General features: G+C 32.1%; 1 protein-coding gene across 1 annotated transcript; it reads right to left on the bottom strand.

Moving 5' to 3' along the window:
* Positions 1 to 1,226: 1,226 nt before the first annotated feature.
* Positions 1,227 to 3,496, bottom strand: LOC107926991 (transmembrane protein 64). The gene is made up of 4 exons (XM_016857946.2): positions 2,959 to 3,496; positions 2,030 to 2,266; positions 1,733 to 1,950; positions 1,227 to 1,663 (listed from the first exon to the last, which is right to left on the bottom strand). The coding sequence occupies exons 1-4, from the start codon at positions 3,250 to 3,252 to the stop codon at positions 1,486 to 1,488; spliced, it is 927 nt and encodes a 308-aa protein (XP_016713435.1). The 5' UTR covers positions 3,253 to 3,496; the 3' UTR covers positions 1,227 to 1,485.
* Positions 3,497 to 22,109: the final 18,613 nt, after the last annotated feature.

Below are 22,109 nucleotides of genomic sequence, written 5' to 3'. Positions count from 1 at the left end.
AAAAAATTTACTTGATAATTTTATGAATAAATATTATATAAAAAGAAAATAACGTTGAAAATGTTGACATAATTTTTTCCTGAAAACATCTATTTTTTGTTAAATAATATTTTTAGTAAAAATTGACATCGACATTTTAATTGAAATGATTAACACTATTAATTATTTAAATTAACTAATAATATTATAAAAATAGAGAGGCCAATTTATATCAAATTGAAATATATAAATTAGCTTTGCTCAGTAGCGGTGCCAACCTTCAAACTGGTTATCGCCTGCCTTTTTCCTCTTCCATCAACCTTTTATTTCATTTTTTTATTCACTACACATGTTTTCTCTTTTTTTAGTTTGCAGATCTATTTTATGAGAATTTTTATTATTTTCACAAATTTGTGATGGATAAATGATGGTGCTTGTCATTCCCTAAAACTCCACTACTACCAGTAGTTCTTCTTGAAAAGTTGGTGACTTTTCGTCAACTTTTTAATCTTTTTTTATTTTAAGTGTATTTTAGAATAATAAATGATTTCACGTGTCGGTTTAGACATGTGTTGTCTTTAAATTTTATGTGTTTTTGTTTGTTTTTCCATTGTTTAACGAGTCTTCAATTTTAGAAAATATCTACTCTTTTAACACTTTTTTTAGTTTTAATTATGTATGTAATAGTAGTTTTCTAAGTAATTTTAAGGATGATTTTATTATTGTGGCTAAAACCTTTGTTATATTGATAAAAATTAATCCTTCATTGTGTTTGCTACTTTTTGCTACTTTTTTTCTCTAAATTGTATGATATCATTCATTAATTTACATTTCAAACCGTATGTAAGATCCTTTAGGGTAATCACATAATATTTTAATAATGTTAACATTAACTATTTGAATTAATAAATGTTAACATTAGTATTAATTAATAACATTATAAAACTACAATACCGAAATTATTCTAAAATGTAGAAACAGAGACCGATGCTGAAATTTAAAATGGCAAAAAAAAAAAAGGACGTGTCATGGCAAAATCACTTTGGACCTTTCATATATATTAGTATAGATTTCTATATTTGGCCCAAGGCTAAATATAGAAAAAGAAAAAGCATATTCATGTGAAACCCAACACAAAAAAATAATGGAGGACAATACCACCATTCTGCTACCAAAACAAAGGATTCTACAGTGCAGAATATCATATTCAACTCAACAAGTCAACAACAAAATGACATTGAATGATGTACAGAATGTCAAATAATATTGACTTTAGCAGCTTCATTCATATACAAATCTCAATTATGAGTAGGCGTGTGTGTGAGAGAGACACCAAAGAATAAACTCTTTAAATAAATGGAAGACAGTAAGATGTTATAATTTTTGTCTTGGTTTTGGTTTTCCCCTGTCACTTCCTTCACAATGTTACAAAGAACCAATTTTGTGTCACATTTCCATCCGTGGATTGCTCAATAAATAAAATTTCATCAACCCCTATAACGCATCTCACTGTAATAGCAATTCTTCTCCCTGCAACACTTTTAGTTGCCTTTTAGCATAAACTGTGAAAACAATTGTTGTAACCACTGTTAAAAGGAAACCGCCAACATTTAACAAAATTTGTGGAGCCGATAAGGTGTGTTGTTCTTGTGAAGCATCTGCCAATGTCTGTATGAGGATACCACTGCAATAACAAACGTGTAAGTTATATGCATATAGAAAGCAAAGGGGGGGATGGAGAGAGATATCTTACGTGTATATTGCAACAAAAATTTCAGGCACCATTCCTATCAAAGATCCCAAGATGTAAGGACCATATTTAACATGTGTTGCCACCGCACAATAGTTATATATGATATATGGGAATGGAGAGATTCTAATTAATGTTACAGCTTTAAACTGATGAAACCAATTTCCTTCACCAGCTGCTCTTAGAATGGCTGCTTTCTTAGGATATTTTTCTAACCAGCCCTGCATAAAGATAGAAAATGTTCAAAGTTATTGCAGATCACAACATTGGCACAATAAAAGCTTAAGACGAGGTACGTACTTGAATTCTGTGGAGGAAAAGAGAGCCAATAAAGAATGGAAGTGATACACCCACAGCAGCTGCTGATATGATTAGTAGAAATCCAAAACCATAACCAAAAGTCATCCCTGCCACCCAGATTGATGGTGTAGATGGTAGAAGTATTGTAGGGAATAATGCCACAGAGGCAAAGACTAGAACTGCCAGCATTGGAGTACTAAAGGTTGTCATCTCCCAATTGATTATAGGCCTTAGCTCCTGCATTCATCATGTCACGATATAAAATGGACAATCTCCACTAGTCTTTGGAAGGAAATTATGAGTTTTAAAAGCAAAATTAATACAAACTATCACTAAAATCAACAGTTTTGAGTGAACACTAAACAGCCTGCACCTCAAAAAATATCAAACCTAAGTGGACATTCAATATATGTCAGGTTGTATTACACAACTGAGACACATAATAAGACAAGCTCCTGCCTATAATCATCATGGAGGTGATGAAAATTTCTAACTTAAAAGATAAAAGCCTAGTCATCTGCCCATTCTGACTAAACAGTGTGCTTAGTTTAATAATAACATCAAGTGCAGCAAGGAGAAAGCTTCAGTCTATTTTAAGAACAAAGCAGCAATAATCTCCAAAATTATACTGGTAGAAAACATTAACATTTATTAGACAATATGTATAAATCACAGAACATATCACAACCAAAAAATGTACAACCGTGAACCATCATTAACCCCGTAGCAGCACTCACAATCAAAGAGATTTCAATTAGCAAATTGAGCAAAAAAAAAACCTTCGATAAAAAAGATTTAAAAATCCCAAAATAAGCTAAAATCAAAAGAAACAATATACATGGCTCAGAAGAAACTCAAAATCAATATGAAAACAAATTAATATGAATTGCATGTATAAAAAGATCGGGGGAGGGGGGGAGAGAACAGACCTTGTCCATTAAAAAGGGGCCAACCCATCTGAAGAAAACAGCAGCCAATAACCCTATAAATGTAAATGAAACTCCCAACTTTACCCAAAACCAAATAGACCTTCTCTGTACACAAGAAAAAGCAGGCTCCTTTACCAACAAATACCTCTCTTCTGCTTCACATTCTTCCAATAATCGCTGTCTCAAAGTTACCCTTTTTCCATTAACACCATCATCGTCACCCTCAACTCTTACCTTCAGCTCTGGCACCACCTCTCCTCCCTCACCGTCACTATTACCATCATAAAAAGTCATTGAATTTCAGAACAAGAACCCTAATTTCCTATTTGGTTCCTGAGTGTAGGAAAAATGTCAGAAGCAAAGAAGAGGATAACTAAGCGAAGCAAGCAAAACTAAACGGAAAAAGGAAAACAGAAGCGTTTCAATTTTTGGTTTTTGATTAATTTTAAAGAAAACCCAAACGTTTATTTATGCTCCTTTTCCTTCATCAGATTGGGAGTTTTATGCTTTCGTAAGGTATTATAATTAATTTACGATCTGCCATTAGAGCGACAACGTCGTCTCATAAAGGTTCTAAAGGTGACACGTTGCGAAACAAGTGATGACTTGTGTAACTGAGTTTTCAACCGAGTTGAGACTTGGGATTGTAAAGTGTCAACACTCAACACGGAATTGACTCGCTCTTGGTTCAGTTCGGTAAATTACATAAATAGTTATCTAATTATTAATTTTTTTATTTTAGACACTTAAAATAAAATATTTACAATTTAAACACTCACATTATATAGTTTGATCATTTTGATCATTTTCGTTAAAGTCACGTACAGCAAGTTGACATGATAGTTAAAAAGCTTAACTATATTTAGCTTTCAACTTTGACATATTATATTAATTTAATCATAATTTTAGAAAAATTAACTCTCAAAATTTACTAATATTTTTAATTTAGTCAATTTTAAAAAAATTAAAATATATATAAAAATATATAAATATTTTTGAAAGATATAATAATAAATTTAAATTTTATATTAATATTAATATTAATATTAATATTAAATAAAAATAATTTTATTAATATTAAATAATAATAATAATAAAATCGTCCCTTACCGTCCTAAATAGAAAGCCCATCCTAACCCAGACAGGATGATGACCCGAACCAATTAGTCTCTTCCAAGGTCCCTGAAGACTCGAGCCAAGTCCGTTATCAGAAGCTTACTCAGCGAGTTGAGAGATGTCGGTTGGTTGATAGTGACGGTGGCGGGCCTTTTAATATTAATATAATTATTTGTATTTGATATTAAATTAAAAATATTTTTAATTATATTTAAATTTATTATTATATTTTTTGAAAATATTTATGTGTTTTTATATATTTCTTTGTATTTTTTAGAATTTGAATTAAATTGAGAACATTTATAAATTTTGAAGGTTATTTTTTAAGAATTATGATTAAATTAATATAATATGTAAAAGTTGAGGGTTAAATATATTATTTTATCAACTTTTTTAACTATTACTTCAGCTTGCCATTTATGATTTTAACGAGAATGACCAAAATAACTAAATTATATAACATGGGTGTTAAAATTAATTTTTTTTACTTTTAAGCCTCAAATAAATTTTTTATAACCGAGTGACTATATTTTATTTAGATTGAAATTTTATCTATATTTAGTTAATTAATTTATTGCAAAATACAAATAAAATATAAAAATATGAAGAATATAGGCTAACAATTTTATTTAAACAAAATTTTAAATTGTATAAAATTTATATAATAATCTGAAATACATTTATAATATAAAAAGGTTAACTATTACAATTTTTGTTCTTTAAAATATGGATAAATGCTAATTCCAAAAGAAAATAATAATTTGAGGAAGAGGGGCGGGCATGTTGTGACGGTGACATAGTGGAGTGCTGGATGTTGGAGGACAGTGCAATCAGAAACGGACAGGTGTGCAAGAAAGAGCTGGCAGACACAAATTGTAAAGCATAGAACGCGTGCTTCTGGTTCTATCCTTTTCTTCGACGTCTGTTGATATTTTTTTATTTGGCTTAATTTATAAATTAGTATCTAATAATATCATCTTTTTCATTTTGGTACCTAAACTCAAGTGATATTTAAATTTCTTTTTCCAAGTTGGTACTTTCGTTAGTCTAGACCTATCCAAGTGTTGGGTAGCCCGCTTGACCCGGCTTAGACTGGGCTTAGACAAAGATTTTTGCATTTTGGGTCCGCTTGACTCGAATTCAATTTGAATAATAAAAATATTTTTATTACTTAAAATTGATTATAAAAATATATAAAATATCAATTAAAATATTTTTTTAATAATGAAGCGGGCTTTTTAGGAAGGCTAAGTTGCCCGAAACAAACTTGAACTTGATTTTTTTTTTGGAACTGAGCCTCGACCTAATCCGACCTAGTCCTCGATTTACTCTACAATAGCTCGATCATTAGTTAAACTATTAAATCTATTTAAAAAGATCTTAACCCCTTAAATTATACATTTTTTCAAGTTGGTACCTAACCTATTTTTTTTGTCACAAGTGGTAGCTAAAATTTTGTGTTGTCCATTTTATACAAAAATATTATATCTGTTTAAAAAATTCCAGCCAATAATAAATCTTCATGTCATATAAACTTAAAAGAAATTTTTCTTAATTTATTTTATTTTATATTATCCCTCTCTTTATTTTTTTTTCTTTATTTTTTTCTTCCTTTGTAATACCCTGAAAATTTTTACAGTAAGATATTATCCTTGATATAGTAAAATAAGGAAATAAAGTGACAAAAAGGGAAATTTTGAGTTATGTCAATATTGAGAAGTATATTATGATATATTAATTCAAGAAAGGACTAAATTGTAAAAGTGAGAAAAGTTTTGTTGCACAAGAGTAAATATTCATAATTTGAGGGGTTAAAGTGTAAATATGAAAAAATTGAAGGACCAATAGTGTAAATAATTTAAGAGTGGAATGATCTAGAAACTAAGGAAAATGGACGAATTAGGACCAAATTGAAAAGATGAAGAACTATGAGGGACTAAATTGCAATTTTACCAAATTAAATGATGACTCAAGGATGGAATTTTAAAAGATAATGAAGGGCAAAATGGTCAATTGGAAGAGAGAGAAATCTAGAAAGTAATAATGATGCTAGAGATATTTTGATATTTTATAATTATTTAATTAGATAAATATTATTTTATTAATACTTTAATAAGATATTTTATTATTATTTTATTAGTATATAAAGAAATAAAGATGAGAAATTCTCATCCATATTTTCCCATGCACTAACGTGAGAGAAAGAGAGGAAGAAAGAAAGTTTTACTTTCTTTACAATTTGGTCCTTTTACCAAAAATTCACCATTTTCACCCAAAAATCAAATGAATTTTCATAGCTACCAAGAGACAAAAATGTTAAGGAGAGCATGGGGAGTTAGAATATCAAGTTGGATTCAAGAAATCGAAGCTGGAGGAGAGAGAAAAATCAAGTTAAAGATTGAAGTCAATAAGAAAAGGTAAGTACATCAAGATTTCAATATGTTTTTAAGTTTGTTATTATTGACAAAGCATGGAAATAATGTTATATTAGAGTTTTCTTACATAAGGTCCTATGTTTTTGATATGTTAGTGAAGAGAAAATAAGAGAAAGTGATGAGAAATGGTGTAGAAAAAGAAAATAAGGGTGTTATAACATGGTAATTAATAGCTTGCACAAAAACAGTTTGGACAGCAGCAGTAGACTAATTTTGAAAAATCACCATAAATATTAGAAATCGAATTAGAAGATGAAAAAAATATGGAATTAAATCTTATTGATTATAGTTTCTCATAGAAGAAATAGTGTAAGCAATGGATTTGTAAATTTTTAGATATGATGAATTTTGTGAGACAAGGTCAGAATGATTTCGGGTTCCCCTGTTCTGACTTTTAAAAATCATAAAAAATTGAATTAAAATAATTAGGGGCTTAAATTTATATTTATAAAATCCTGAATGAGTATATTTTTAATAGAAACAAACAATAACATCATTTGAATCCTGTATGAGGAGATAATTAATTTTTGGTGAAGAGGGGTCAGAACTGTCAGACAGCAGAACAGGGGTAACTTTAAAAAATAAACTGTACTTATTGGCTAAACCAAAAATTCTGAAATTTGTATGGTAAGAATATATATGAGTCTAGATTCAGGGAAAATTATCGGATATTAATTTGGAGTTCTATAGATCCAGATATAAATAATTTAGTGACTATGATGCAGATAGACAGCTTGAATATTCATAAAAGTAAATAATAAAAATTATGGATAATGTTACTTACAAGTGTGTTATCTACATTAAGGATGTGGAATGGAGAGGCGGAGGAGGAAAAATATGTATGAATATTCATCTAGCATGGCTAATTTGCATATTTTAGGCCCAGGGACTAAATTGAATAAAAGTAAAACTTTATGGGTAATTTTGTAAACATGTCAGAAATGACCAAATTGCATGAAATGGATTATTTTATTATTTAAATTACAAAATTTAATGAAATTATTAATTTAGTTCAAGATCGGGGGAAAACATGTTTTAGGGATTAAATTGAAAAGTGTGGAAATTATGAAAAAAATTCTGATATTTTATAGAATTCATGGATTGTTATCAATATATATGAGAATAATAGCTGGAAATAAGGATTAAATTGTAAGAATTTTATTTTCCTAACCTTAAGGATGAAATCGTCATTAATTAAAAGTTTAGGGGCAAAATGGTAATTTTGTCTAGAGCATTAATTAAATGCATTAGAATATGAAATGAATGAAAATGATGATCAAATTTATTTATAAAGATCCGGACGACTCAAATATGAGACTTGATCGTGGAAAAGAAAAGATATCAGATTAATGAAATTATAAACACAAACAAGCAATGAGGTAAGTTCGTGTAACTTGAATTATATTCTTAAATGCTTGAGATTGTATGTTATTTATGTGAATATGATTTGAATGTTCATTGTATGAAAATTTATGAAACATTGATAAATTTGATAAAAGGAGAAGAAATCCCGGTTGAATGAAAAGAAAATTCGATGGATCTCTGAAAAAGAATTGACGGTAAAAAGGATCTAGCCCGAACGGGTGATCCTATCCTGATATAGCCCTCCCGAAGAATATGTGTAAAACGGATTTAGCCCGGACGGGTAATCTGAATTAGGGTCTGAATTTAGCCTGGACTGGTAATTCAGATCCAAGCTCATTAGAGTAATTGTCGTTGCAGGGGATTTAGCCTGGATTGGTAATCCCGACAATACTCTATGAGTTTATATTACAGGGGATTTAGCCTGGACTGGTAATCCCACTGTAAGGATGAGGTTCGCGGGAGTGTGCTCTCTGATATGAAATGTGGAAGACCATGGTTGAAAGATACCATGGCAACCTGATATGAGATGTGTAAGACCATGGTTGAAAGATACCATGGCAACGTGACATGAAAAGAATAAGACCATGGTTGAAAGATACCATGGCAACATGACAGAAAATGAGTAAAACCATAGTTGAAAGACACTATGGCATCACGTCAAAGATAAATAAGACCGTGGATGGGAGACGCTATAACATCTGTTGAACAATTGATATTCAGGTAAAATGTATCAGATGACGAATGGTTATATGAAATGGTTGTGTGAAATGTTTACAAGAACTGGTCATATGGAAATATATGTACAAAAACGTTGTATGAAATAATTATGAAAATGGATAAACGAAATAAGTATAAGTACATGGAATATAATTTATGTTAAGTTTGATATAAGCTATTACCAGAATAAATATACATAAAATATATGGAAATGATGAAGCATAAAATATTGATATAATGAAATGAATGATATATGCTTGTGAAGAAACGGTAAGAGCATGATATGTTTGATGACATGTACATATATGATTATCTTTGATATGTTGATACAAGGAAATTATGTAATTGAGACTATTATTAAACTCAAGTGCGACATGTCAAGAAAATAGATATATCAATGTTGAATTTATATGAGATATGTATACTAACAATGTTGTTGTTTGATGCTTATACAAGTGCCAAACTGTTGACTGAATGGTAATATATTTATTTTATATGATGCATTGAATCGGTAAGTATTTTAATTTTTTTAAGTGATCTGCAAATGGTAGTAATGCTCTGAAACCCTGTTCTGGCAGCGGATACGGGTTAGGGGTGTTACATTCTTCTTTCTTTATAATGTCTAGCAATATCAATAATGCTCAAAATTTTCCCTCATGAGATCAATACACTAGCAATTAATTTTGTTTTCGAACTTCACCACCTAATTGCTCTAACTAGCAGGATTAAAAAAATTATTTGATAGATCAAAACTAGATTTTTTTAGAACTAGACCGGATTGATCAAGAACCAATCAAGGTACTGGTCTGGATATAGGACTTGTGTAACACCCCTGTTCCGTATCCATCGTCAGAATAGGGTTATGGAGTATTATCGGAGTTTATAGATAAATCAAGCCAAAAATACTATTCACTTTCGACAATAATTATATAGTCCATTTAATGGACCTTCGAGGCCCAATATGAACAGTAGAAATGATTCGGGACTAAATCGGAAACACTAAGGATTTTTCGCGAATTTACAAAATTTTCCTTATGTACAGTACACACACGCCCGTGTGATCATGCCGTGTGGCCTCACACGCCCGTGTAACTCTCTAACTTATTGGGTATGAAGAAATTTAGGTTATACGGCCAAGTCACACGCCTGTGTGCTAGGCCATGTGGTTGTTTTAATTTTTATAATTTAGGTGCAGTTTTCACACGGCTATGTAACACCCCCGTGTCCAAGTGTAATAGCCTACTTTCAGTGAAATCGGAACAGTGGTTTCGTGACCACAAATCCAAGCTAAAAAGAAAATTTTATTTTAAAATTATGGCATGGTCTATATTATGGTAGGAAGGTTGCATGAAACTTTTGATAAGAAAATTTTATTGATTTTGTAGTTAATTGATTAAAAAATGTATTTTCGGGACTCTGTTCCGGTAAATCGAATTCTTAAATATTTTTAATAAATATTTACGAAGTCAGTTGTATAGTTAATTAGGTTTTTGTTAAATGAATTTGCTTGAATTAAAAATAATTAGGTAAAAGGATTAAATTGCAATAGAGGTAAAAGTTTAATTATAGATTCAAGAAAAACTATAGGAACTAAAAAGGAAATTATACTATTTTTTAAAATGTTGAGGCGGTTTAAGTATGAAAAATCTTAGATTTTTTTTAGTTTAAAACGTGTATATATATAATAGTAATTAATTATAAAGTATATTATTATATTATTATATTATACTATTTTATATATATGAAACAAAAGAGAAAGAATAACAGAATAGAGATACGAAACAGAAAGAAAAGAAAAGAAAAGGAAATTAGGGTTTTTGAAGTTCAAATTCAAATTGACTCAGAAAGATTGAAAAAGAAAAGTGATCGTGGAAAAAAAAAGATACCGAATTAAAAAAATTTTGATTACAAGTTGCTATCGAGGTAAGTTCGTATAACTTGAATGAGTATGTAAATATGTAAATTTAAATGTTGTATTGTATTGTATATGATGTATGAAATTGAATATATGAATTATATAGATGTGAAATGAAAGAAATGATACATGTTTGAAAAATAATAATAAATGGGTGAAATTCCGTTTGATTGTTGGTGACTGATGGATAAATGGAGATTTCCCGAAATAAATGAATTTCTGCATGTGTTGTAGAAATGGATTGAGCTTGGATGGAAAATCTGACAAAAGCCTTCTCAAGAATTAAAAGTGAATAGGATTTATTCTTGATTCACTAAAAGAAATTAAGGTGAATAGGATTTATTCCTGATTCACTATAAATATTTAAAGTGGATAAGATTTGTTCCTGATTCACTATGGTAACTTAAGGTGGATAAGATTTTCCCTAAAATGGTAATCCTGATTCGCTACGGTTACTTGATATGTAACTCGAGAGAGTGCTTGATGATTTAACATCCTAAGGGCTAAATTTTGGATATGAATTGATGAAATATGGAAATGTACACTTTGTGTATACTACTAAAAAATCCACGATAATTCCAATGATTCAACGGATGAGATAGTAAAACAAGACATGAGAAATATGAGATGGAATGAGAAAATAGCATGATGAGCTCATCTATGCCTATTGGTACGTTTGTTACTAACATGTTTGATTGAAATGTTTATGAATAGGCAAATAGCCAAAATGAATGGAAATTATGCTTTTATATGATTTAAATGTTAAATATGATTGGTAAGTTTAATTCATGTTATATGAACTTACTAAGCATAAATATGCTTATTAGGTTTTATTTTCCTTGTCTTATAGTGCTTGAAAGCTCGGAAGCAGTGGAAGACGGGTCGAATACTTCATCACACTATCATCCTGTCAATTTTGGTATAATGGTTTACTTATTTTGAAAACAGCATGTATAGCTAAATTAGTGAAATAATAAATGTTACACAACGTTTGGAAGTTAGCCATTGGTATGGCTAGCAATGATATATATATAAACATATGAGTTCATAAGGTTATAAATGGTTCTCATACACACATGGATGAAATAGTATAAGTATGGTAAGGAAAATATGCATATTGATGTGTCATATGGTATATTAATTAAGGATATATGATATTGTGAATGTGGTTACTTTGGTAAGTTTGGGTAATAGGTTTTTATGACGTTAAAGTAGAGTTTTCTTACATGAGGAATTATGTTCATAATATGATAGTGAAGGAAAATAAAAGGGAGTGATGGGAAATATTGTAGTGAAAGGAAATAAATGTGTTATAAACTTAGTCATTAATATTTTGCACTAAAATAGTCGTACATAATAGCTATAGTCTAATTTTGAAAAATCACCAAAAATTTTGGAAATTAATTTAGAGGTTGAATAAAATATGAATTTAAATATTATCGAGTCTAGTTTCTTATAAAGGAAATAGTGTAAGCAAAAGAATTTCATATTAGGAGATATTTGAATTTGTGTAAGATAGAGTCAGAATGATTTTGAAATCCCTTGTTCTAATTTGAGAAAATCATTAAAAAATGTAAAAAAATAATTATGTGTTATAATTTATATTATTAGAATACTTAACGGGTCTATTTTCAAAAGAAATAAACGAGAACATTATTCTAATCTCGTACTAAGAGATAATTAATTTTTATTGAAGAGGGGTCAGGACTTTTGGACAGTGAAACATAGGTGAATTTAAAGAATAAACTGTACTTATTGGCCAGACCAAAAATTCTAAAAATTTTATGGTAAGAAGATTTGTGAGTCTAGTTTCAGGAAAAATTAGTGGTTCTCAATTTGGAGTTTTGTAGCTCAAGATATAAATAATTTAATGATTATGACTAAGGTGGACAGTTTTGTTATGAACATAAGAAAATTGTGGAATTATGTGTAGTTATTTTGTAAACTTCGGTAACATCCTGTAACCCTGTTCCGGTGATGGATACGGGTTAAGGGTGTTACACCAAGGCCATGTCATCCAACGACTGAGACACAAGCCCGTGTCTCTGCCCGTGTGCTCAATTCTGAGCATTCTTTTTTTCATTTTTTTAAGGTGTAGGGGACACACGGCCAAAACATATACCCATATGCCAGGCAGTGTGGACGAAAATAGGTCATTTTAAGACCACTTTTCTCACCATTACACTATCAACCTGCATATGATACTTTCACATACCAAAATACACCAATCAAGCAGCCAACACAAGTTTTAATACAAGCTTTAGACCTATGTTTTATAACACAACTCGTTTGCATAAACTTACTATATAATCTCATTCATTAACTACTTTTAAATTCTATTTAACATATACATATATACTAACATATATGTGTATGAGCCATTCAAGACCATATTACAATATCACTTTCTTTTCAGTCAATCATATACATACCATATAAACCAAAAGTTGTACTATAAAATCTACAGGTAAAATCTGGATAGTGTGTTCCAATGTGTTGATCCAGTCCTCTAAACTCACGTCAATCTACACAGAATATTAGCACACAGAAGTAAGCTTATGAAAGCTTTGTAAGCTCATAGGCTCAAAACATAAATCTTACCGAATTACAATAACAATTCAATAATAATTTTTTCACTAAAGTTTCCTGTCATACACAATTTCAAATGATGAATTCATTGAATTGAGCTCAATATAAATAACTAACTAAATCTCAACACTTAATTTCAAATAACACTTACCATTATTTGTCAAATTAGGGAACGTCTTACGGAATTGAGTACGTTATTAACTTGATGCCACATTCGACTTTGGTTTTGCACACATTTTACCATGGTTTTGCTATGATCACACACTTTATCACATTGTCACAGCTTAGCTATAGTCTTACACTTGCACACATATATAACTGCCATGATTCAATCATGGTCTTACGTTCACTTTCATAGTGCCATAGCTCCGCTATGATCTCACATTTCACACTTTGTCATGGTTTAAACATGGTCTTATCCGTCAATTCATCACTGATCACTGAATGAACGTACTCAATCCTGCGTTTTCCTTAATTCGAACTTTCAATTCGATTTTTACATTATTACAATTATTATAATTCAATAGCAAAAATACAAATATAAATATTGTATTATTCACAAAATTTACATTTGAATATAAACATTCAGCCATATGAACTTACCTGGCAATTCCGTAGAAGTTATGGAAATTCAAGGACTAATCAAAAATTTTCTCGTTTCCACGTTTATCTTCGGACTCTCGATCTATAGTATATAATTTTCCATTCATTAGAATTCATTTAAATTCTAATTCACTTAACATTTTATGCCCTTCAATTTTTGAAATTACACTTTTACCCAAAATTTATAATTTTTACAATTTAATCCCTACTCAATTAGCACTTCATTTGAACTAATTTCTCCTCAAATAACACTTATCTAATCATTTTAAGCTATTTAACATTCACAATTTAAACATCAAACCCTAATCCATAACTTTTTCACAACTAGATCCTAAAATCATTTTTCTATCAAAATAATTGAATAAAATCATCATATAATGAAATTAGAGCTTTAAATCCATGATAATTCATCATAAAATTTCAACACTCAATCATGGTAACTTTAAATTGTATCCATAAAATTAAAAACTAATGAATTCAATAATTGGACCTAGTTGTAAAAGTATCAAAATCACAAAAATTATAAGAAATAATCAAGAATTGAACTTACTTGTAGCAAGAATATGAAAAATGAGTTTAGAAGAACTCTTCTATGGCTGTTTTGGTTGGAGAACGATGAAGAAATGTCTAGATTTCTTTTTAGTCCAAATTTTATCTTATTAATCTTTATTTTATTTCCCATTTTACCCTTATTTCACCTATTTCCTTGATATTTTTCTGCTCCCACCGTTTCAGCAATCCCATATGTGGTTGTTTGCTCCTTTAATCCTTTCTTAGTAGACACTTAAGTATTTAATCACTTTAACAATTTTTTGTACCATTTACAATTTAGTCCCTTTTAATTAATTAACTATCAAAACATTAAAATTTTATGAAGAAACTTTAATACTAACTCAATAACACTCCATAAATATTTCTAAAATTATTTATAACTCAGTTTGTAGATTCGAGGTCTCGATACCTCATGTTTGACCTATTTGACCAAACAAATTCTTTTAATTCACATAATTCTCTAATTCATAAATATTTCTAAATTCACACATGACTCATAAATATTAATTTACTAAATTTCAAACTTACTCGTCAAATTTAGTGATCTCGAATCATTGTTCCCGACACCACTGAAATTTAGGCTGTTACAGTTTGAACCGATTGATTTGCAAATTGATACAAATTGATTCAACCAAGCTAAAAAAATCAATTTAACCGATTTTCGTTATTTTTTAAAATATTTATTTATTGAAATTTTAACCAATTTATTGATTGAACTGAACAAATTAATCAAACTGGGAACTGGTGGCCAATTAGTTTGACCATCGATCAATAAAAAATAAAAGAATATATATATAAGAGAAAATAAAACTTTTTTTTTATTTTTTGCCACTTATCAATTTTTAATTGGTTATCTTTTTTTAAATAGATTTAATGGTTTAATTAACGATTAAACTAAAAGATGTACCAACTTGTGAAAATATAGTTTAGGTACCACTTATGACCAAAAATTTGTTTAGGTACAAAAAAAGGAAAAAAAAGTATAGTTTTGTACCAATTTGTGAGTTGAACCTTTTTTTAAATAGACTTCACAATTTAACTAGAAGTTTGACTAATTGATGTGCCAACTTGAGAAAAAAGCATAGTTTTTTTTTTTTACCAATTTGTGGGTTAAACTTTTTGTTAAAATAGACTTAACAATTTGACTAGCGGTTTGACTAATTGAGGTACCAACATTAAAAAAAAAGGAGTAATTTAGGTACCATTTGCAACCAAAAAAGGTTTAGGTACCAAAATGAGAAAAATGATATAGTTTAGGTACGAATTTGTGAGTTAAGTCTTTTTATTTTTCATTTTAAGAAAAAAAGGTAAATTACATCCAAGGTAACTAAACTATTAATAAGTTTACTTTTTGGTCACTCAACTTTAAAAAGTTACAAAATAGTCATTGAACTATCTGAAAGTTTTCATTTAAATCACCAAACTATTCAAAAGTTTTTATATAAGCCATTGTGTAACAACCCGATTTTGGTCCTAGTCGGAATGGTGATTTCGGAACCACTAATCCGAAGTCAAAGAAATTATTTTAATATCATTTTATGTTATAGCATGGTTATATGAATGTTTGAAAATTTTGGTGAACTAATTTTAGCGATTTCTTGCTTAATTTCGAAAAAGGACTAAATCGCATAAAGTGCGAAAGATTTGTTTTACTAGCTAAAAGTGTTAAATGGCTATGAAACATTAAATTGGAGGTCCTTAATGAGTAAATAGACCATAAATTTATTAGTGGCTGGACATGGAGCCTTAATTCATGGAATGGTCAAATGTTAGGTGACTTAATTGATAATAAAATATTAACCTAAAAGGCCAGCTATCATCTTTTTCAATTTCCTTTCTTCTCCACCGAAAATTTTGGCAAAGAGGGGGTTTTGAGAGCTCAAAATTTCAACAACTTCTATCCCTTGCAAGTAAGTGGTTTTGATGGTCATTTTTGTTTATTTTTGTGTTTTTAGAACCCTTATAGCTTAATCTAGCTAATGAGTGGACTATTTTGCAAAATGGTTGATAGTCTAGAGATTTACCATGAGAGGATTTTTTATGTTATCTGAGTATTTATAGAAGAAAATGAATCTTGGTTGTTAAATAAACAACTTTTGTGAAAAGGGTTTTCATGAAAACACCTAAAAGGACCATTTTGTGAAGTTTATAAAATATGTTGTAAATGTCTGAAATAATTGAAAATTTTGAGTTTCTATAAGAGTAATAAAGGTTCGGCTAGGCTTTTTAAAGGAGGAAATTTAATTAAAATCGTTTTACGAGCCTAGGGGCAAAATCGTAACTTTGTAAAAGTCTAAGGGCAAGACAGTAATTTTGCCAAAGTAGGAATTTTGGAATGTCTTGATTAATGTGATGATTAAATAAATAAATTTTGCCATTATAGATCAAGAAATATGGAATCCGGACTTAGACCAGGAGAAAATCAAGCTAGTGGACTAAATCAAACTAGTCGCCCATATTTTGCATACCGAGGTAAGTTCGTGTGTAAATAACATACTTTATATTATGCAATTAATAATCGATGTTGAATGAGTTTTTTAATTAATGTTACAAATATGTCCAAAGAGACTTGATGTGGTAAATTTCCGATTGAACCCTAGGAATATTAGGATACTGAGGTCATGCCATTAGGGTATATGTGAGCTAGTGTAAGACCATGTTTGGAACATGGCATCAACATTGTTATGAGAGCTAGTGTAAGACCATGTCTGGGACATGCCATCGGCCTTAATATGTGATCCAATGTAAGACCATGTTTGGAACATGGCATCGGCATTGTTACGAGAGCTAGTGTAAGACCATGTCTAGGACATAGCATTGGCATCTTACCTTTTTGTGTGAGGCTTCTTGGGTATCCTTTAGTATTCCAACCGGTTCAACAAGTAAATTAAAGATTTTATCAAGATAAAAAAAGTTATGATTATGTTGTAAGTGGTATAGGTACCTACACGAAACTCATGAGAAATGAGCATCAATTTATATTATATGAATAGTGAGGATGAAAATAAGTTATGCCTATGATCATATGAAAATTTTGTGTAAGTTTATAATATATTGTGCGCGTGATAGTGCATGATTGATGTTATTACTTATTTACATGCAAATTTACTAAGCTTTATGCTTACTCCCTTTCCTTTCCATTTTCTTATAGCATCGCCAAGCTAACTCGGGGATCAAAGGACTTCAGAGGCTCGATCACACTATCAATCAGAATATTTGGTATAGTTATATTTATCATTTTGAGTATGGCATGTATAACGACTTGGTCTTTTTGCTAAGTGTCATATTGTTTTAGCAAAATATGTTGGCTTGTCATGAAGGTTGATTCATTTTGTATAAGACCATGTATGATGGTTAATATTTATTATTGCTCAATGCATTTGATGAGGATTTCCATGGATGTGGTTATTGCATGGTTTGTATTGATAAGTTGGAGATGTTGTATACGATAGAAAATAGCTTAGAATCGATGTGTGGATGTTTGGTTGTGGCTGTTTTGGTTATGTGTTTATGTTTGGATTGAATATGTTTGATGTGGTGTAGGTTGGTGCAAGTAAGGGTGGCAAAAAGGCTTGGTAGATAACCTTGTTTTTGTTCACATGGGAACATACACGGGCGTGTGTCTAGGCCGTGTGTGACACACGGTCTGCCCCATGGGCGTGTAGTTAGGCTGTGTGTCCCCTACACCTAAATTTGGAAAAATAGAATGCCAGTAGTAGCCACACGGGCGGAGACATGGCCATGTGTCTCAGCCGTGTGGAGGATACGACCATAGGACATGGGCATGTGCCTAGGCTGAGTGAAGTCTATACCTTAAATGTGAAATTAAATTGGTCATACTGCCTAGCACATAGGCGTGTGCCTTGGCCGTGTGCCCCTAAATGGTTGATGACGTCAGAAACAAAATGTCAAGGTTTTAATACACGAGCTGAGACACGGGTGTGTCATGGCTGTGTGAGGGACACAGGCTATGGACACTGGCGTGTGCCAAGCCATGTGAAAACTTCTGTAGGTTTGAATTGAGAAATAAATCTACACGGGCCTTCAACATGGCCGAGTGAAGAGGACACACGGGCGTGTCTCCCTTCCACACGGTCGTGTCTTCCTGTTTGCATTAAAATTTTTTCAAAGTTTTCTAAAGTGTTCGGTTTATTCCAAATCATTTCAAAAGCGTGTTTTAGGCCTCGTAGGTCCATATTAAGAATGTTAAGAGGAAGTTTGAAAGTTTTAAATTTGAGCAAAATTTTATGACCCGAAAATATTTGTATGCATGTGTTTAAGTTTAGTAAGGCCTCGTACCCCTGTCCCGGCGTAGGATACGAGTAAGGGGTACTTCATTTAGTGGTATCAGTGCTATGGTTTAGTCGATTCTTGGACTAACCTAGCATAAGTACAATTCTAGCTATACATGCCATATAGGTGATATGATAGTGTGACGACTCCTGACGAATTTAAATTGTGTTTTCATATAGTAAATGGATCTTGATGGAGCAGTGCCAGATGATGTAGAGAGTAATTCACCGGCTCCCACTGAGGGGACTGCCCTAGTCGAGAGTGGGCCCGTGACACTGAGTTAGGGCGGAGGGGCTAGAGAAGCCATATGATAGATGCTTGGTATTCGGAGTTTGTTCGTACAAATCCGAACATTCCACCTCCTCTACCCCCTCCAATTCCCCAGTCTGCCCCTGTAGTTCCCCAAGTGGTGGAGATGTTAAGAAGGGAAAAACCTCCAGTTGACAGAATTTAGAAGCAAGGGGCTGAGGAATTTAGAGCAAATATAGATGATGACCTAAAAAGGGCAGAGTTCTGGCTAGAAAATACCATTAGGGTATTCGATGAATTGTATTGCACACCTGAAGAGTGCATGAAGTGTGTTGTGTCACTCCTGCGAGACTCGGCCTACCAATGGTGGAACACCCTTATGTCGATTGTACCAAGGGAAAGGATTACATGGAAGTTTTTCCAATAGGAATTCAAAAAGAAGTATATTAGTCAGAGGTTCATAGACCACAAGAGGAAGGAATTTCTAGAATTTTAGTAAGGCAGAATGACAGTAACAAATTATGAGCGTGAGTTCATGAGACTTAACAAATACGCTAGGGAGTGCATCTCTACTGAAGCCATCATGTGCAAGAGGTTTGAGGACGGATTGAATGAAGACATCTGATTATTAGTTGGCATCTTAGAGTTAAGGGAGTTTGTGGTGCTTGTTGAAAAAGCTTGCAAGGCAAAATAGTTGGTCAAGGAGAAGAGAAAAGCTAAAAACGAGTCTCGTGACTCAAAGAAAAGACAAATGGAAAGATCATTTCAGACCTTATCCAAGAAATTGAGAGAGTTTCCTACTCGATCAAGTGCGTCAGTAGGATTCTCGAGCATAAATAAGAATAAGCAGTATACAGTGTCTAAAGTTCAAACCACTTCTATCACGAGTGTTGGTAGTGCTCGGTCGAACAGACCAGAATGTTCACAGTGCGGTAGAGGTCATTTTGGTGAGTACCGAGAAAATGAAAAAGGCTATTTCAAATGTGGGTCGCTAGACCATTTTATTCGTATTTGTCCCGAGATGGTTGAGAAAGATAGAGATCAATGTGTAGGATTGGCTAACACTCCTTCTAGGAGTAGACAACAAAAGAACCTAGGAAGTGGGGCTAGCAGCAGAGGTGCGCCTAGAGATTCCGCCGTGACGTCCAAGGACCGAGCGCCTACAAGGACTTATGCCATTCGCGCTTGCGAAGAGGCATCGTCACCGGATGTGATTACGGGTACTTTTTCTCTTCACGATATTTCTGTTGTTGCTTTGATTGATCCGGGGTCTACCCATTCGTGTGCTTGTGTGAAAATTGGTGTCCAGCATGAATATGCCTGTTGAGTCTACAAAATTTGTGATAAAAGTGTTAAACCCGTTAGGCATGCATGTGATAGTTGACAAAGTGTGTAGAAACTGTCCTTTGATGATTAGAGGTCATTGTTTTCCGGCTAACCTCATGCTACTACAGTTTGATAAATTTGGCCTAATTCTTGGCATAGATTGGTTGACTATTCATAACGTGTTAGTAAACTGTGGTAGTAAGTTTATTGAACTGAAACGTGAAAATGGGGATATTATTCGTGTTAAATCAGGTGAACCGGATAACTTACCCGTGCTGATTTCTTCTATGACTGTTGAGAAATACCCGTCTTTTTTTTCACAAATAATACCGGAGCACCCCAGGACGAGAAACTCGGTCTAGTAAAACCTCTGTCTGTTAACTCTTGCAACTCAGCTTTCAACACTTTCAACTATGTTGGTGCCATTCTATACGGAGATATCGATATAGATGTTGTTCTCGGTACTAATTCAATACCAAATTCAATCTCTCTGATTGGTGGTAATCCTGGTAATTCTTCAGGAAATACATTCGAAAACTCGCAAACCATTGGTACAGATTCAATTTTTGACTCTGATACCTTAGTATCCAGTACATATGCAAGATATGCATCACAACCCTTTTTCATACATTTATGGGCCATCAAATACGATATTACAGTAGGCAATTCACTCGAATCATCAGACTCAATGAGAAGAACTTCACCGTTCTGACATTTCAACTCGATAATCTTTCATCTGCAATTCAAAACCGCATCATGCATAGTCAACCAATCCATACCCAAAATCACATCAAACTTATCGAACGGTAGAAGCATCAAGTCAGCCCGAAAATTGTAACCCCGAGTCATCAATAGACAATTTCTACAAATTTTATCAACTAGAACAGATTTGCCTAGGGGGTTCGATACTTTAATTACAAGCTCTGTAGACTCAACATGTAAACTCTTTTTTAACACTAAATTCATACAGATATATGAATAAGTTGATCTAGAATCAATCAATGCAACTATCTTAGTGTCAAAGAGAGAAAAAGTACCGGTGATAATGTCTGGCAATGATACATCCTCACGTGCAAAGATAGCATAAGCTCGGGCAGGTGCTAGTGCCTCAGATCTCACTGTAGTATCTCTAGTAGCACCTCGGTTACCACTAGTATTCCCAGTATTTCGAGTTGGTCTCCTTTTAGCAGACGTGTTGCTAAATTTCACTAGTTGATCTCTTTCAGCCATAGACCTTTCTGGACAATCCTGGAGAAAGTGATCAAAAGGTCCACATCTAAAGTAAGCTCCGCTTTGAAGTCTATAATCACCATAATGTCACCTATTGCAATGCTTGCACTTAGGCCTAACATTCTTAACACTGCCCACACTAGCAACAGATGTCGTTTGAGGTTTTGAGTTAAATTATTTTACGTCTCTCTCTCTAATCGAAATTCCCACAGAAGCAGTGGAGCGAGGATGAAAATCTCTAAATTTCTTTGATATTGACTGGTGTGATTTCCCCGCAGATCTCTTTCTGAAATCTCTAGCCTCAGAATCGGCTTTTCTTTTCTCTTTACTAAGCTCTTCGGCCTTGCACGCTCTATCAATCAAGACAACAAATTCTTTCAAGTCTAGAATTCTGACCAAGAGTTTGATATCCTCGTTCAACCCATTTACAAACCGTTTACACATTATTTCTTCGGTAGCCACGCACTCCCGAGCATATTTACTTAACCGAACAAATTCTCTCTCATATTTAATTACGGTTCTATGACCCTGTTTAAGCTCTAAAAACTCTTTCTGCTTTTATTCCAGGAATCATTGACTTATGTATTTGTTACGAAATTCTGTCTGAAAGAATTCCCAAGTCACTCGTTCTCTGGGTACTACCGACACCAATGTGTTCCACCACTGATACGCTGTGTCCTTTAGTAGTGATACAGCACCTTTTACATAATCATCTGGTGTGCACGACAATTCATGAAACACTCGGATGGTATTCTCAAGCC

This window comes from Gossypium hirsutum, chromosome A08 (genome assembly GCF_007990345.1).
Source record: "Gossypium hirsutum isolate 1008001.06 chromosome A08, Gossypium_hirsutum_v2.1, whole genome shotgun sequence".
NCBI lineage: Eukaryota > Viridiplantae > Streptophyta > Magnoliopsida > Malvales > Malvaceae > Gossypium > Gossypium hirsutum.
Note: the sequence above shows the minus strand (reverse complement) of the source record. Positions and strands in the feature narration are given on the sequence as shown.

Excerpts from the sequence above, each read along its gene's own strand:
- LOC107926991 (XM_016857946.2), bottom strand. The coding sequence starts at position 3,252 with ATGACTTTTTATGATGGTAATAGTGACGGTGAGGGAGGAGAGGTGGTG. Across the intron at positions 1,951-2,029 it reads TTTTCCTCCACAGAATTCAA|GGCTGGTTAGAAAAATATCC; the intron begins GTACGTACCTCG and ends ATCTTTATGCAG. Across the intron at positions 1,664-1,732 it reads ATTTTTGTTGCAATATACAC|TGGTATCCTCATACAGACAT; the intron begins GTAAGATATCTC and ends TTGTTATTGCAG.